The sequence below is a fragment of the Neltuma alba genome, unplaced genomic scaffold (assembly GCF_004799145.2).
Source record: "Neltuma alba isolate B1F8T4 unplaced genomic scaffold, ASM479914v2 tig00012505_pilon, whole genome shotgun sequence".
Lineage (NCBI taxonomy): Eukaryota > Viridiplantae > Streptophyta > Magnoliopsida > Fabales > Fabaceae > Neltuma > Neltuma alba.
Window position 1 is genome coordinate 1,177,769 of NW_021636973.1, and position 17,354 is coordinate 1,195,122.

Genomic DNA, 17,354 nt, shown 5'->3' on the forward strand with positions numbered 1-17,354 from the left:
CCACTGAAACCAAAACGTCAGCCACAACTATCAATGAAGAAAAATCAGCACCAACCAAACACCTCAAGCCAGCACTGAAAAAAAAAATTCACTACAGTCAGGCGACAAACCGTGATGCGACAAAACTTATAAATGTTGAACATTTTTGTTACCATGATTGAAACATTTAACACAAAGATTTGCATTTGGTATATTTGTGCATAAGATAAACATATCTCAGAACCAAAAAAAAATTCAGACATTATAAACCAACCGAAAATACCATATATCAGGCTCAAACCAACCGAATAATTTCTGTCCTATGCCACGCATAAACCAAATATTAATAAGCAAGATTACTAACATATTCAGATTAGAATTTATCCGAACGGACATTCAACGGGTCATGGCAAGTTTCCAGCAAGCATCAACGACAAACGGCCGAACAACATCAATGTTCAAATCAGAATTTTTCCAGCAAGCATCAACGACAAATCAGAATTTTTCCAGCAAGCATCAACGACAAACGGCCGATTAAACAACATCAAATCAGAATTTTTCCAGCAAGCATCAATGATTCCGAACGGATAATTAACGGGTCAAACTCTCATGGCAAGCTCACGATTCCTAAACCCAGCAAGCATCAACGACAAACGATTCCTAAACCCAGCATCAACGATTTCAGTTTCATTGAAGGCAGAAGAAGACCCAGAACCAGAAGGTCCAGCTCGCAACACGCCGATTAATTTACAGAGCAAGAAACAGGGGCTATGGAGAAGAAGAAAATTGCGGATCTGAGCCACCTTACCTGAGCGATGGATCTGAACCAGGGAACACCGACCGGCGACCACAGCCAAATGCTTCACGCCGAACCTAAGCGCCAGAAATAGCTGCAATCTTCTTCAACCATGGAGCTGCGATTTCTCTCACCGGCAGCGACTTCTTCAAACCGTGGCTACACGGCGACTTCTTCACCGGCGGCGATTGGTTCTGTGAAGGAGGAGACGAAGACCGTGGTGCAGACTGTGAAGGATGGTGTTGCGTGGGGTGCGAGGACCGACGGGAGAACTGGAGGTGTGAACGAGAGGAGTGAATTATTCAGAGCAATAATGGAGCCTTTGGTCATTTGTGGAGGGGCCCACCCGCACCTTTCAGCAAATATCCGAAAAGCAGAAAAATTGTGCTGCTGGCCAAACCATGGTTTCAACCGTTGAAACCATGGTTTTACCAGAACCTTGGTTTTCCAAATTTGCATGACCGTTTGGATGACATTTTGGCCAAACCTTGGTTTGGGCCTCCAAACCAAGGTTTGGAGTGCAATCCAAACGGTCCCTTGGAGGGAATGTAATGCACTTTAACGTGCCAACTCCATACTAAAACTCAATTAATTAATTTGGAAAGATTAATAAAACTAAAAAAATATATTTTAGAATACTTTTTTAATATTAAATGTAAGACTCATTTTATAGTGTAATTTATATTATGAAATGAATATTACATTTTGGACCAGAAGAGTATTTATTTTTTTCAAACTAATATGCCTAACTTATAAACCGATATATAATCTAATGATACATATAAATATTTCAGAAATATCATGTAACAAATGCTATAATCAAGTAATTTTTTAATGAAACTAAAAAAAATTTTTTAGAATACTTTTTTAATACAACCTCTAATCCTAATTATAAGAGCCAATTGACTAATTTGAGGATATTAAGGAAAGAAGTTGAGTTAGCTATTTGTCCTAAATAGGTGTTGTCTTTCCTAAAATATTCTTGCTAATCAAGTGTATTGATTAGAACTATCATTGTTAGAAGGGTTATTTTGAAAAAATATATAAATATGAGAGACAAAGTATATTAGAGTCTTATATTTAGGATCAGAATAAAAATCAAATAAGGTCTTATATTAAATGTAAGACTCATTTTATAGTGTAATTTATACTATGAAATGAATATTGCATTTCGGACCAAAGGAGTATTTATTTTTTTCAAACTAATTTGCCTAACTTATAAATCGATATATAATCTAATGATACATATAAATATTTCAGAAATATCATGTAACAAATGCTATAATCAAATAATTTTCTAACTTTTTTAATTTTTCTAAATTAGTCAACTAAATTTTATATTAAGAATAGAGATGGTAATATAATGTAATGCATTGTAATGCAACGATGATTATAGGTACGTGCTTGATGCATAACTAACTATAATTAAGGATAGACGATGCATATGTACAAAAACGTTTGGGAGGTCTGGAAGGGCGATGACGATGCATGGGATTTTTTGATGGCAGACTCATAAACAGTGGATGGCTGTGATGCATTTCGGAGGGCCAAAACGCTGCGTTGGACCCGCAGCACCATCGTATCGCTATCCATGGGGCGCAGAAAATCTAACAGCCAGCATCTCTTACAGCGTCCACATGACTGACGACGACCACGGCAGGGGATCCGAAGTGGATGAAGAACTCTCCTTTTATACGGACTTTTATTGGATAATCTACATAACGTGGCTATACGAGAGCCGTGCCCTTGGGTACTGCTCGCAAAAACTTAGTAATCCCTCGGCTTCGCTACGCCCTGCAAACCATTTCGGGTATAAATGCATTTTGTTTTAAAGGCGCGGCGCCACTTGTATTTTGGGATACCTTAAGGATAATTTGAAGATGTGTTCTGTTGCTTGCTTGTTAAAAAAAATCTGCAGAATGAGCATTCACTTGGGTTTTCAAGTATTTTCTGCTGCTTCGTTGCTTTGAGAAACTGAACAATGTGGGGATATATTTATGTTATAAATGAGCACTTCCATTGTGTTAGGCGACAACTTGATGTTTTTCAAACAGAAAGCGGTTTTGAACTCAATGTTCTTGCATGATTCGTCAAAATTTGTGATTCAGTTGAGTGGTAAACGAAGTCGGTTAAGTGGGTTTGTTTCAAATGCGGAGAAGCACAACCATTCGAGGAAAAGCAGTTGGTGGAAGAAATTCTTTTTTGATGATGATGGGAATTGGCTTGGTTTGAAGGATGATGATATGGTTGAAAGTGAGTCAGATATTTCAGGTACAGAAACAATATCTGAGGGTGAAAAGTTTGAGGCGTGGAAGCGGAGAGCTGAAGCGATTATAGAGATAAGGGAAGCCCAAGAAGACAGGAGTAACGAAGAGCAGAGGAGATGGGGGGATTGGCTTTTGGATGAGACCAATCAGGATAACAGTTCTTCTTGGAGTCAAGATTGGGGCAATGAGACTAAGGAGTCTGAGGAGAAGGTGCTTGATGATTCTAATGTTGTTGTTCCTGAAAAGGGATTAGTAGAGTCTTTAAGGTATATGATTTTCGGTGGGGAAGACGATGACCTGCTTTATGAAGATCGTGTTTTCCAGTATGCCTCATCCAATTCAGTAAGTGCATGTGTTTTTTGTTTTTTTCTTTTGGGTTCCGATTTATGGTTTATGCAGAGGAAACAAAAACAATTATCTGCTTGTCGGAAACCCTTTGTTTCGAGTTATAAATGAATTCGATGATCAATATAAGAACCCGAGCGATCTTTGTTGAGGTGAGGTTTTCACTAGTTCAATCAAACAAGAAGAATTTGTAGTTCATAGTTGATTCACCACTAAGGGAGGCTGGTGTTTTTCATTAGAAGCTTTTTCCCCGTCTAGAGATAATGGAAGAACGTACTTAACCAAACACGTTATTGGTGTATCAAATAGATTAGTGTTCTTTTGACATTAATATCATAGTTCTGTTGACTAAGTAATCCGGTATTTGATCGCTGCTTCCCTTAGTGATGAATTGAAAGCCGTGGTCCTTTGTTTCATTCTAAGGTAAAGTTCAGTTTACTCCGGGTGTACGACCCAAAATCAATTAGCTACTCAGTGCTTAAAAGTGTGCCATTCAAACCCCAACTTTCCTCATTGTTGAGAGCATATTTCACTCAGGACAAAAGCCCCATCATCATTCATGCCTCAATCATCTTAATCTTAAAAGCAATTGTTTCAAGATTTTTTTTTTTTGGTCTTTTAAAAGAGAAAAATGAAGCTTTGTTGGAAGAATCCATGAACAATAGGGCTGTGACACAGACGAGGATTATAGGATATGCCTCGTCTTACATTAAAGTAATATGGCTGCATTTTCGGCCAAAAAGGAAAAAGAAAATTATTGTTGCTGTATAAGACACTAAACTGAGTTGGTTCCTCTGTTTCAATGGAGCTTTCGGGGAGTGTTTCTTATTCCTTTTGGGTGCACGCTAATTGGTAACAAAGTTAATGGTAAATGACTTTGGAAAAAGACTAGGCACAGAAGGCTCTGATTGGTGGAAGGTCCTGGCCAATAAGAAAACCGAGTAAAGTGTCATAAAGTATGGTTGTAGTTGTTGTGCCACCAGCTTTTATAGAGTGGCCTATTATGGAGATTAAGATAATATGATATGGTTAGGGGCACATTCAGATTCAATGTAGTTTCTATGAAGGCTGACTGTTCTATATGAACAGCTAATTCTCAGGGAACGGGTTCCCCATTTAATTGATGTGCTCATTAGCCCTTACTCTGCATATCCAATGAAGCATCTGTGAGAACATCATGTGGACGGTAGACACCATGACTAGAGCCCTACCCCAGACTAATTGCAGAGACGGCAAGGCACTATTGAAAGGCAGCCATGCCTATATAATTGAATTCTCCACAGAACTGCATAACACATCCCAGCAAGTTTTAGCCTCGTTATTTCTGCTAAAACCTTAGTATTTTATTTAAATAAATTCGTTCAAGGTTGGAAGGCAGACCCACTGCTTTCCTAAGATATCTATGAAAAACAAAAGGCTTAGTGCCAGTTTGGTTTCACTACAAATAATCACTTTTGCACTTTGAGACAAAATTCCTCTCATACCTCTTATAGTGCCGCATTACTTAAAATAAGTTGATCCAAACTGGATAGTTAAGTGAAAGCCCATGAAAAAGGTTTTAAATTATTGTAACCTCAAACATGCCCTCGCATTGGAAAACCCATTGGGCTTGAAGTGTGGAGAAGTCATAGACCTACTGTATCATGTTCTGAAACTTAACTTCAATTTACCTTTGCATTTAGATATGTTTAGGGGCAGGATGATGGTTGCGGCCTCTTTGTTATACTGTTCATGGCTTTTAAAGTGGCTTTGAGATATGTAGACGGATTGTGCCACTTTTTACATATTGGAACACGTGTTTTTATGTTTTTTTTTTCTTTTCATTTTTCTTTGGGATGACCTCTCACTTCTTTTAAATTTTCCTCCATAAATATCTTTAGTTATTTATTATCAATGACTTAATGTTATATATCCATCTCATGGTTGCAGGCTAAGTTTTTGGCAGTGTTGATTATCATTCCTTGGGCAATTGACTTTCTGGTTCATGACTATGTGCTCATGCCATTTTTGGACAGGTAGTTTTTGGGGAACAGTTGTCTTATTTGAAGTACATGTGTGAATATGCTTTAGAGTACAAGATATGTTGCATACAGATGGACTTACATGAAGCAAACAAAGAGATTACTTAGTGCAAGGAGGCCAAGTTGGCAAAGAGAAAGAAAGAGGAAATAGATGTGTTTGTAACTAACTGCCACATGGGACAAGAAGTGGAGGAGAGAGCAAGAGAGAGTACATCTGTGATGGAAAATATATAAGAGGGTAGCAGGTCAGACCATCAGAGTGGGGATAAGGAAGAATTTAATATAGCATGGGAGAGATTTTAGCCTTACAAAAGTTAAAGGATCTTGTCCTGCTAGCTCTGTTTCTGCTGTTTTTCCACTTTATTGTAATTCACTTGAGCTTCATCCTCTTGAAATTTTTAGGGATTATCATTTATGTATAAAATGATCCTGCTAGAGCGTAAGCCTTGCTGATGAAGCTACCATTTGCTAGTAATTCTTAACGCACAGGCTCTCCAATAAAATTTACTCACTAATTAAATTTAACTAGAAGAATTAGATATCTTTATTGCATAAACTAAAGCGATTAAAAGTATAATGCAAGCTTGTGGATTGAGCTTTTCTGATTATAAATATTGTATTTCATTGTTGCTTAAATTTCTTGAAATTGATTCTTATAATTATTCCTGCTAACCTTGGGCCATTGACAGATATGTAAAGACTGTCCCACTTGCAGCCCAAATGCTTGATGTAAGGAGACATCAAAAACTTCAAATGATTGAAGAATTAAGAACTGAGAGAGGACGTTTCCAGCTTGAGGTAGAGATTGGTAAATCTCCGCCTCTTACTGATGAGGAAATTTGGTGGGAGTTAAGGCAAAAAGCGTAAGCTCAGGCCTTCTTTTCTTTGCTCATTTTGTTGACTGTTGTTCGCTTTGATAATTGCTGAAGTTATAGGCAGGACGATAGAGTTAAATGGAACCTATTTATTCAGGTAGAAAACAAAAAAAGACCTACCGTGCAAATAGTGTTCATAATTAGTCTGCCATTTGACATGTGACCCTATAAATCTTAGTTAATGTTGCACTGCATTCTGGGTTTTAAAATGCCTTCGGAAATTTGTTTAGATATTGTACAAAAAGTGAAGTAATCTACTATTATATGTGTAGGGCAGTTGTTTTTGGTATTTGGGCATCGCCATTTTTTAGTAAGCACTATAAGTTGCACCTGGGGGTTGAAGCGAAATTATATAGCAGTAGTCTGTTATGTGCTGAAGAAATAAACCTAGAACACCATTAAGGAAATTCTTTCTATCTGTTTTCTAAAAGAAAACATCTTGCCTCTGCCCTTGTGGATTTGCACGAGGGAACTAGTTAGAGTTGTAGAAAGTAGACACAGAGAGAGAGAGAGAGAGAGAGAGAGAGAGGGGTATGAATGGGGCCACTGATTTAAACTAATAATTTTCTTGCGTAATACATTCATGGAATCTCTACAGAGGTCATTGGATTAAACTAATTGTTTACTTGTGTAATACATTTATGGAATCCCTTAGAGATCGTCAGATTAATTATAATTTTGAAAGCTTGTTGCCTATTGTAGAGTCTGAGAGAGTTGAAGAATATGTGAGAATGTGAGAGGAGATTCTATATTTCTTGTATTTAATAGAGAAAAAATACAACCCTACATTGAGGACAAGAAGAGCACCCTACAAACTACCAGCATAAATATGTATATCTACCAACTAACTTCATTTACAAGTTGACTGTTGCTTCGAGGTTTATCACAAGTATTTTCATGCGACCATGATATTAGTTTAATTGAGAGTCAGTTTTGTCCACACATTGACTAAACATTTCAATCATAATTTTCAGCAATTGTCTCTATGATGTGCTCATTCTCTAGTAGATTGTTGGTTGTTGTTTGCTGTATGCTTGTTTTCCTTATTCCCTTCTTGTTCCATCAACAGATTGGAATTAAGAGATGAGTGGAGACTTGAGAACCGTAGAGCATTTGCCAACATCTGGTCAGATATGGTTTACGGGATCACCTTATTCATTCTTTTATACTTCAATCAAAGCCAGGTAAGTTGCTATCTCTGCGTAAATATGGAATATTGGAGAGACCTTGATGTTTTGACATATATTCCGTGGAATGCTAGGATAGTAATTCCTAATAAATGAGAGAATAGAGCCTGATGAATACTAATAAAGGCTATATAATGATAACAAGTATTTACAATATATATAGAATGTTCCCGCACTCCCCCTCAAGTTGGATTGTAAATGCTAATCATGCCTAACTTGCTTTTACAACTTCAAAGGCAGGTTTGAGCAGTCCTTTTTGTTAATACATCTGTAGCTTGAAGATTGGTAGTTGGACAAGTCAAACATATGATTCCTTCTTCAACCTTTTCTCTGATAAAATGCCTGTCCACCTCCATATCTTTAGACCTTTCATGTTGAATAGCATCTAAGGCCATGTTTATAGCAGCCTTGTTGTACAAGAATCAAGATATATACACAGTTGGGGGTGCAATCTGGAGAGAGACTAGGAAAAGAATCAGGAAAAATACTCTAAAGATAATCCTGCCAGTAATATAATTATCAATATTATGGTATCAAAATTAGAGAATTTTACAATACATTTGATATTTCAAGAATGACTTGCCTAAGCCCATACTTCTGAGAGTAACATTATTCGTATTATTTCTCCATGCCATTTGTTAAAGTGCGCTGATAGCCACACCTTATAAATTGTTTGCCAGAAACTGATTCATTATATTGAAAAATTATCCATTAGTTTGTGTTTTGTTGAAGGTTTACAAAAGATTGTTACCAGTCATGAGGTTTTACCTTTTGAGTATTTTCACACAGTATTTTCATTCAGCTACACCTGCTAATTATCAGTCATTTTGTTTTTCTTTTTTGTTTTGCTCCATGTTGCAGGTTGCCTTGCTCAAATTTACCGGATACAAAATAATAAATAATATTTCAGATACTGGGAAGGCATTTCTAATTATACTTGTCACAGATATATTCTTAGGGTAATTTCTCTTTTCAAATTGATATTATTTGTTTTTATTATGCACATTATTAGGTCCTGCTTATTTATCACATTTTTCAATATCAATCAGTAGAGCTTGAAATATAATTGTATACTGGGATGCCTGCAGGTATCATTCTGAATCTGGTTGGCAAACTTTGATAGAGATTCTTGTTGAGCACTATGGGCTGCAAGTTGATCAGGCTGCTATAACAATTTTTGTTTGCCTGGTCCCAGTTATCATTGATGCATGTGTGAAACTCTGGGTATATTCTGCTCTTTAAAGACTCCTAAATTTACTGGTTCCAGAATTTGAATTTTTGTACTTAGGAAATCAAAAGAAGCCTAAAAGAAACCTAACCTTACCGGAGAATATGGTATGTGAATACAACACAATGTTCTGCCCAAGCATTTCCTCTGTTTGAAAGAAATTTCAAATCAACATTCAATGGGTCTACATAGAATTCTTTTCGTGAAGGATGAAATATTAGGAGAGAAGTGGTGTAGTGAATTTGTGGGCATAGGATAAGATATCCTCTTGAAAGAAATGAACACATATGATAAACAAATCAGAGCTCCTCAACTAAACAAATTATTCTCAACTGACTAAATTTCTCTGAACTTGCCATTAGAAAATCAGTATAAAAGGATAAAAGTACCATTTTAGCCCAAGACAACAAAAATATTGGCTTTAAGATTTTGGCATTCCAATCCAACTATAACCCAATAACTTCATTCCACTCTACCTTGCAGCCTTACCCTCTTTATACTTGAATACCTATTGGCGAAACTTTGTTGGTAATGGGAAAGGGGCATGCAAGATGAACAGAACCAGGAAATTGAACAAAAATAAAGGGTATTAGATTTTCCAAGGTAATGGATTTCAGTTGAAGGAGTTGCCGGGGGTCTGGGCTCCCACTGATACTTAGAAAAATAATTTCTTCTACTGCTGTTTTTGGAACAAGACATCTGAGTTGAAACGCTCGGAAACAAACATTACTAATGAGGGTACATTTCATCTATGCTTGGTTTGGTACAATAGATGCATGGAAGATGTACAACCGATAGGCCCTGGATCGAGCCCTGAGAGAACATGAGAAAAAAGCTATAATTTTATCTCCTTCATGGAGAAGAATTCTCACGTGAGGCCATGGCTGAATCTGAATATCTGATAACTAAACATTCAATAAGTATAAAAATTTAAAAGACCTGACTACATGTGATTTTAATCAATGGGGAGATTTTCCCATTCTTTAGGACACTTCCATTGCTTGAAATTTGGAATTAATATTTTCAGTGTTGAGTAAATTAGTTTGCCTTTTCTCCCTACTTTTCTATTTCCTGTTCTCTAATCCTACGCCAATCACTTACACTCCACTTTCACAATTGCTAGCTTTATTGCATTAGCTAAAACTTATTTGTTATTGTTCCTTTCATCATAATGTGCGCCTTCAAGATCTGTGATATCTAATGGAATGATTTCCAGAAATCATACGTTATCATCATTTTGTATAAATCCATTAGACTTGAAGTGTATTGTTTCAGTTACTTTCTCAATGTCATTATTGCTAATTAGCGCTCCTTGTGTTGTGCTGCAGTTATTTAAATTCCTTCCAAAACTATCGCCAAAGGTGGCAAATATATTTCAGGAAATGAAACGTCACTAGGTGAATTTTACGTCTGGGCTTGTAGATCTTCTTCAGCAATATGGACTTGGCTTGGTCCTAATAATTTTTTTTAGCCATAGCATTTGTCTTTCCATGCAATTCTTTATACAGCCATGTTTAAGTTGAGCTACTCATCAGGCGACACATAAAAAGCCTGCATGTAAGCAGGCAGGCAGGCATATGCTCCATGACAAGATTGTATAGTTGTATTCTTTGCCAGTTACCATGCTGCCAATTGTCATGTTTGATTTGCTTGCCAGTTTGATTCTGATAATAAACAACTGATATGAAGTTTTGAAGTAGCTTTTTGGCCCTGAATTTTGACTCATTGAGTTGGATTGTTAATGTTGCACTCTTTGTGACAAAATTGCTGCAGATTATGGTATAGAGGCATACATAGAAGTTACAGGGTAAACAAGAATTTAGCTTGAGGTTTTAATTACAGTGGTACTTGTTTTCTTATCTACAAAGACGCCTATAGTTGTTTAGTAACATAAACTGAGCATGTGGAGGTTTTCGTTCCTTAAATAAGTAGTTAGAGGTTGGATTTCCGGACCTTGTGCATGGGGCAAACCAAATAATGGGGGATTTTACTCATTGCTTGCAGATTAGTCTCTGTTGTTTCCTGGTGTCTGAAAAATGTTAAAATCATTGGTTAAGTTTTTTTTTTTTTTTTGGGTTTATATTATTTCCAGGCGTCTCCTTTGTTTCCCTCCAATAATATATGTTATTATTCGTTTATCTATTTTAAATATTTATGGATTATTTTGTATGCGGATACATTTAGAAAATACAAGATGAAATAAAAATAAGGAGAAGATGTTAAGTTTTCTATGCATGTATATTTTGTAGTTTTGATTTTAACGTAAAGATTGTAACAAATTCAGCATAGTATGATGCTGGCTGACATTAGATATGCGTAGGTCCATTGATTGGCGGTAAAGTGCACGAGTAATTACAACTGAAGCATCTGAGCTCGGGTTGTCAAAACTAAAATTAAAATTAAAAAGGGGAGATTGACATTGGGTAATTTATAAGGTCATTGTTGATCCTTCAGTTTTTGAAATACGTGAGCTTTTGTTTTCTTTTTTTTTTTCGTAAAGAACACAATCATTTTGAACACATAATTTTATGGGAAAATGACAACAAAATACCACCTGAATTTCAAAAAGACAAATAAGACACCTGAATAAGCAAAATGACATATAGAAGACTGGGTGCCAATCTGGAATTCAGATTTTTGGCCAAAAGACCGAAATGCCTTGTCTGAAAGTGAGAGAAAGGAGAGAGGAAGACGCTGATGAAATATGGGAAGAAGAAAAGAAGAATGTTGGAAATGCTATTATCTTACTCATCCGCATCACTATTCTGTAGAAATTGTTGATTTGGTGGGTTTTGGTTGTGGGAAAGAGGATTTGTAGTAAGAGAGGGAGTGAACCTATGGGAAAGAAGTTGATGGCGGGATTTGGATTATTCATTTTTGTGGCTGCTTCATGGTGAAATAGGAACAGGATTATTGCATTTGAGGGTTTATATTTAGTATTCGGTGAATGATGAAGCAGAAATCAGAAAACAATGGCAAGCAATTACGTACTGTAACTGATGTCATATGCCTGCTGGTTTTTGGTAAATCCCATTATGTGAATGGTAAATTTTATTATACATGTAGTTAATTATGAAAGTTAATACATTGCCCTGTCTGAAAGAACTCTACTCCCTGAGATTGTCGTCGTCGAAGAGGTTGCTGAAGTAACATCAACTGTAATACACAAGTAGGAAACTTAAATATTATTCTTCATAGAGCATTTTCGATGGGTTCCCATAGCTTAAAATGTTATTGCCTAGCATTCCTCTTTTTGGTTCTGTCTCTGTTCTTCGCATAAAACCATTTTCAGAAAATGTGAAGCTGTCTGGTTTTCTAGTATTATTAAACCATTTGTCCTGAATTTTACAAAACACATATTGTGATTTACAACTTTTGTAGTGAAAGTGACTACTTTGTTAATGGGTTTTGCAACCTGTTTTCAAGAGATAAACAACTTGTTTGTAAAAACTAATAAAATTCCATGCTAAATTTGACAAAACATATAGTGGGATTTACAACTTTCGTAGTAAAAATAACCACTTATTCAATGGGTTTTGCGACTTATTTTCAGGGGATGGGTAACTTGTTTCTAAAAACTAATAAAATTTCATACTAAATTTGACAAAACACATAGTGAGATTTACAACTTTCGTAGTGAAAATGATCACTTTTTCAATGGGTTTTGTAACATATTTTCAAGGGATTGGCAACTTGTTTCTAAAAACCAATAAAATTCCATGCTAATTTTACAAAACATATAGTGATATTTACAACTTTTGTAGTGAAAATTACCACTTCTTAAATGGGTTTTGCAACATCTTTTCAGGGGATGAGCAACTTGTTTCTAAAAATCAATAAAATTTTACGCTGAATTTTACAAAACACACAGTGAGATTTACAACTTTTATAGTGAAAATGATCACTTCTTAAATGGCTTTTGCAACCAGTTTTCAGGGGATGGGCAACTTGTTTCTAAAAACCAATAAAATTTCACGTTGAATTTTACAAAGCATATACTGAAATTTACAACTTTTGTAGTAAAAGTGACCACTTTGTTAATAGGTTTTGCAACATATTTTTGGAGGATGAGTAACTTACTTTTCACCACCAATAAAATTTCACACTGAATTTTACAAAACACATAATGTGATTCACAACTTTTATAGTGAAAGTGACTACTTTTTCAATGGTTTTGTAAACCTGTTTTCACCGGAAAGACAACTTATAAGCATAAATAAATCATTCAGTGAACGTGCACCTGAAGTACGTCACAATAAATATTGAACTATTAACTTTTATAATTAACTACATGTATAATAAAATTTACCATTCACGTAATGGGATTTACCAAAAACCAGCAGGCATATGACAGCAGTTACATTACGTAATTGCTTGCCATTGTTTTCTGATTCCTGCTTCATCATTCACCGAATACTAAATATAAATCCTCAAATGCAATAATCCTGTTCCTATTTCATCATGAAGCAGTCACAAAAATGAATAATCCAAATCCCGCCATCAACTTCTTTCCCACAGGTTCACTCTCTCTCTTACTACAAATCCTCTTTCCCACAACCAAAACCCACCAAATCAACAATCTCTACAGAATGGTGATGCGGAGGAGTAAGATAATAGCATTTCCAACATTCTTCTTTTCTTCTTCCCATATTTCATCAGCGTCTTCCTCTCTCCTTTCTCTCACTTTCAGACAAGGCATTTCGGTCTTTTGGCCAAAAATCTGAATTCCAGATTGGTACCCAGTTCCCTATATGTCATTTTGCTTATTCAGGTGCCTTATTTGTCTTTTTCAAATTCAAGTGGTATTTTACTGTCATTTTCCCTAATTTTATTGTGTTTTTCATGTTTGAACACAATCATTTTAATCATTTTGATAGTGATTAAAATATTAGTTTTTTGGACAATACTTACATCAAGTTACTTATATTTGTTATATCAAGTTTTCAAATTACACATAATCATGTGCATTATTTTTAAAATATTAATATTTAATAACATTTAATTATAAATTCATATAAAAAAAGAAGATACGAAAACTTGACATAATAAATATAACAAACTTATCTTTTTTTTTTCTTTTGAGTAAAAAAGAAAGTGCTGATACTTCTCTTGCAAAGGACCTAAGTGTTATTCTCCGTTAAAAAATCACCTTTACCCAGGAAAACATTAACTTATAGTCAATAACAGTGATGAAAATGAAAGCAAAAAATGCCAATACAAACAAATGGAACATTGGAAATTTTTTTATAGTACACAATTGTTTGCATTCCTTTCATAATTGACTATTGTGAGAAACTGCAAACAAATAATATTCCCAAAAATGAGATTCTAATTTGACTACTTTGAAGTACATCAAATAACAAACGAATGAATGTAAAAGGGAAAATTGTTATAAAATCCCACCAAATAAACATAATTACTAAAAAGTTTAATGAACAACAATGTAATGTAATAATGACAAGTTTTTATATATGAAATGCCAATTTCTCACTCACTGTTGGGATTTTTTTGTAGTTATTTCTCTCTCCTTGGATCCCAATTATTCTTTCATGTAAAAAGAATAACTTTACCCGGTACGTTCTAATGGATCTAATCCAGTTCCTTTTGAAGCTTCAACCAATTAATTCACATAATTCCCAAACCAAAAAATTCTTGATTTCTTCTGCCAATTTTTCAGTTACATATTTCAAAAGAACATGTGCCACTAATAAAGAGGCGAAACCTCTAGTCATCCATATGCATAATTTTCCTACTCACAAAGGGTGAATAAGTAATTGTGCAATAATTTAAAGTAATTAGGTGATGATTAAGGGGGAAACTGAAATACTATCCTCCGATCCTAATTATAAGAGCCAGTTGACTAATTTGAGGAGATTAAGGAAGTAAGTTGAGTTAGTTATTTGTCCTAAATAAATGTTGTCTTTTCTAAAATATCTTTGCTAATCAAGTGTATTAACTAGAACTATCATTATTAAAGGACTACTTTGAAAAAAAATGTATAAATATGAGAGACAAAGTGGATTGGGGTCTTATATTTAGAACCAAAATAAAAATCAAACAGGGTCTTATATTAAGGACCAGACGTAGTATTTAAGAGTAGTGTGGTGAATAGCTTTCAAGCGATTGCAATAAATTGGCCATTCCAGTGCTTTCTAATGAACTTCATGACATACTTATGTTCATGCCTCCTTCCACAACTCATAGCCTCATTTCTTTTATGAATCGCCTTATATTTTAGTTATAAATTGTCGTATTCAATTTGTGAATTCTAAGTTTTTGACTTATTACGAATGCTAGCTAGCTCCACCTATAAACATGGCCTTACTCTAACTATAAATAGTCTTATTTTTTTCATGAATCGCCTTACTTTACTTGTAAATTCCTGTATTCTACTTATAAATTCTAACTTTCTTATTTATTGTGAATGTTTGTTTCACTTGCAAATGGCCTTACTCTAGCTGTAAATGACCTTATTCTTTTTGTGAATTATCATATAATTGTTTTTCTTGTTTCTCTCTTTGCAAGCTTATTATTGTCTTTTCACTTTAGAACTTAATTTCACTTTACCCTCAAAATGGTATAGTGGAATTTCAAAGTTATATGGGGATAACTGGAAATAAAGTTCTTATAAGGAAAGCTAAATGAAATTCTCCCTGAAGTCTGACTCAAGTTCATGTCTATTGTTTATTGATGTGAAATTCACAACTTGCATCCAATTTTTTCATATTGAGTACTATTTACATGACCATGGGGCATTGATTATTTATTTTTCTTTCTTTTCTTTTCTCGTTATGCATGGACTTTTAGATACTTGGTTATTCATACTGAAGCTGCGGTTTTTAAGATTTGTTCCCACATTTATTTAATATGTGGGGAAAAAAAGGCATAGCCCTTGAATGTTGTGTTAATTGCTGGTAAAAAAAAAATGTTGTGTTAATTGTTGAACTGAGATCCCTATGATATAAGGTACGTGATAAGTGTATGGCTAGCAGACTAGATAATCTTCTGGTCTTTCATATAGAACTTAATTATTGAGTTAATTTTCATCCTAAATATAAGACCTATTTTCATATTTATCAATTTTTTTCTAAATTACCTTTATAGATACTCTCTCAACTATAATCAAGTAGATGAGAAACAGAGGATATTAAGAAAAATGATTATGGTATTTTAGGAAAAACATTTCATATTTCTTATAGTTAACTAACTTACTTAACTTTCTTAATCTAATCAAATTAGGTAAATAGATCTTATATTAAAAAAATAGAGGAGTATTATATAGGAAAATGTAAATAGATGGTTGCAGAAGATTGATGCTATCATCATTTAATCATGGGTTAAACTGAAATATTTTGTCACGTGAATCCAATACCTTAAGGTATTTTATGGTACGTCTAATATTTTTTAAGTATTTTTTTCTAGTGCATTTAGTACCCTAAAATATTTTGTGATGTAATTTTGATCTTAAAATATTAATTTGTTTTTAGTAGCAGTTATGTTTTTAAAGTATTTTTTGGTGAGCAACTTCAACTATGTCATTAATTTCTCAAAAGGTCAATTAAATGAATGACTATCAAGCACCATAAAATATTTTTTAATATTTTTTAAGTTGGTGTGTACACCACAAAATACCTTGAAGTATTGGATATACTTAAAAAATATTATAAGATGTTGATCATATCTGACAAAATACTTCAGGTGCTAGAAGCACCTTAATAACATTTTGACAAATACATGCATACATAAAACTGATGATAGAGAAACATTTGACCAAATTAACACATAGAGTCCTCTTTTTTTGCTACGTATCTTTCTATTTGAGGCAATTCTATTTGAGGTACAATCAGACACTAAATGTGAGTATCTTTTCTAGAGGAAATTCAAACCTTAATTCGTCACGTTATAATAGATTTAATCCTTTTATTATACTTAACCCCATTAGTAACAGTGTAACACGTAGAGTTCTAATTTTGCTATAAAAGATAAGATTGCAACTTGCTTAATTACCTGAATATATATATATATATATATATATGGTTGTTGATACAATTGTGCGTTAGTATACATCTATCTCTTACTCCTTTAGTTCTTTATGGAGGTTTATCTTGATTATATGGACTCCAATAATCCTTTGTTCTAGTTGCTCAGCCATATGTGATTCTCTCTTTATTTAACCAGATAAAGTTGTCTCCACATCCTTCATTTTAATTCCTAATTGCCAAGAGTGTTTTTTCTTTTTCAAAAGGAAAAATGGTAGCTCCACCATTCTGGATAATCTTATCTTGTTGATATAAAATAATGTTTTTATCTATTGAATTGACAATGACAAGGCCACGTCCCTATGTTGATATGACCTGCATTGACGAGATAATAATCTCATATGGTATGTCTTATAAACTTATCATCATAAAATTCCCCTCTTTTATTTTGTCCTTTAGTTCTTCATCAATAATGTATCCATAATTAAGGGTATTTCATTGAATCTCCTTTTTTTTTTTTTTTTTAAAAAGATTTAGATCTGCAAAGAGCAAGCAAAGAGATTTCTTTTGCTAATATGTATTGTGCTGAGACAACCTGTGGGAGGAATAATATCTAAATTTAATACTTGACAGTATTTCGAATAGGAACGTCTTCAATAGAAGGACACGTATAAAAA

General features: G+C 34.2%; 1 protein-coding gene across 1 annotated transcript; it reads left to right on the forward strand.

Moving 5' to 3' along the window:
* Positions 1–2,505: 2,505 nt before the first annotated feature.
* LOC114727639 (chloroplast envelope membrane protein) lies at positions 2,506–10,510 on the forward strand. Its single transcript, XM_028914326.1, has 7 exons — positions 2,506–3,384; positions 5,317–5,402; positions 6,098–6,271; positions 7,353–7,467; positions 8,332–8,429; positions 8,559–8,694; positions 10,027–10,510. The coding sequence occupies exons 1-7, from the start codon at positions 2,782–2,784 to the stop codon at positions 10,093–10,095; spliced, it is 1,281 nt and encodes a 426-aa protein (XP_028770159.1). The 5' UTR covers positions 2,506–2,781; the 3' UTR covers positions 10,096–10,510.
* Positions 10,511–17,354: the final 6,844 nt, after the last annotated feature.

Coding starts and splice junctions, on each gene's coding strand:
- LOC114727639 (XM_028914326.1), top strand. CDS start 2,782: ATGAGCACTTCCATTGTGTTAGGCGACAACTTGATGTTTTTCAAACAG. Junction 5,403..6,097: donor CTCATGCCATTTTTGGACAG/GTAGTTTTTGGG, acceptor GGCCATTGACAG/ATATGTAAAGACTGTCCCAC. Junction 8,695..10,026: donor ATGCATGTGTGAAACTCTGG/GTATATTCTGCT, acceptor GTTGTGCTGCAG/TTATTTAAATTCCTTCCAAA.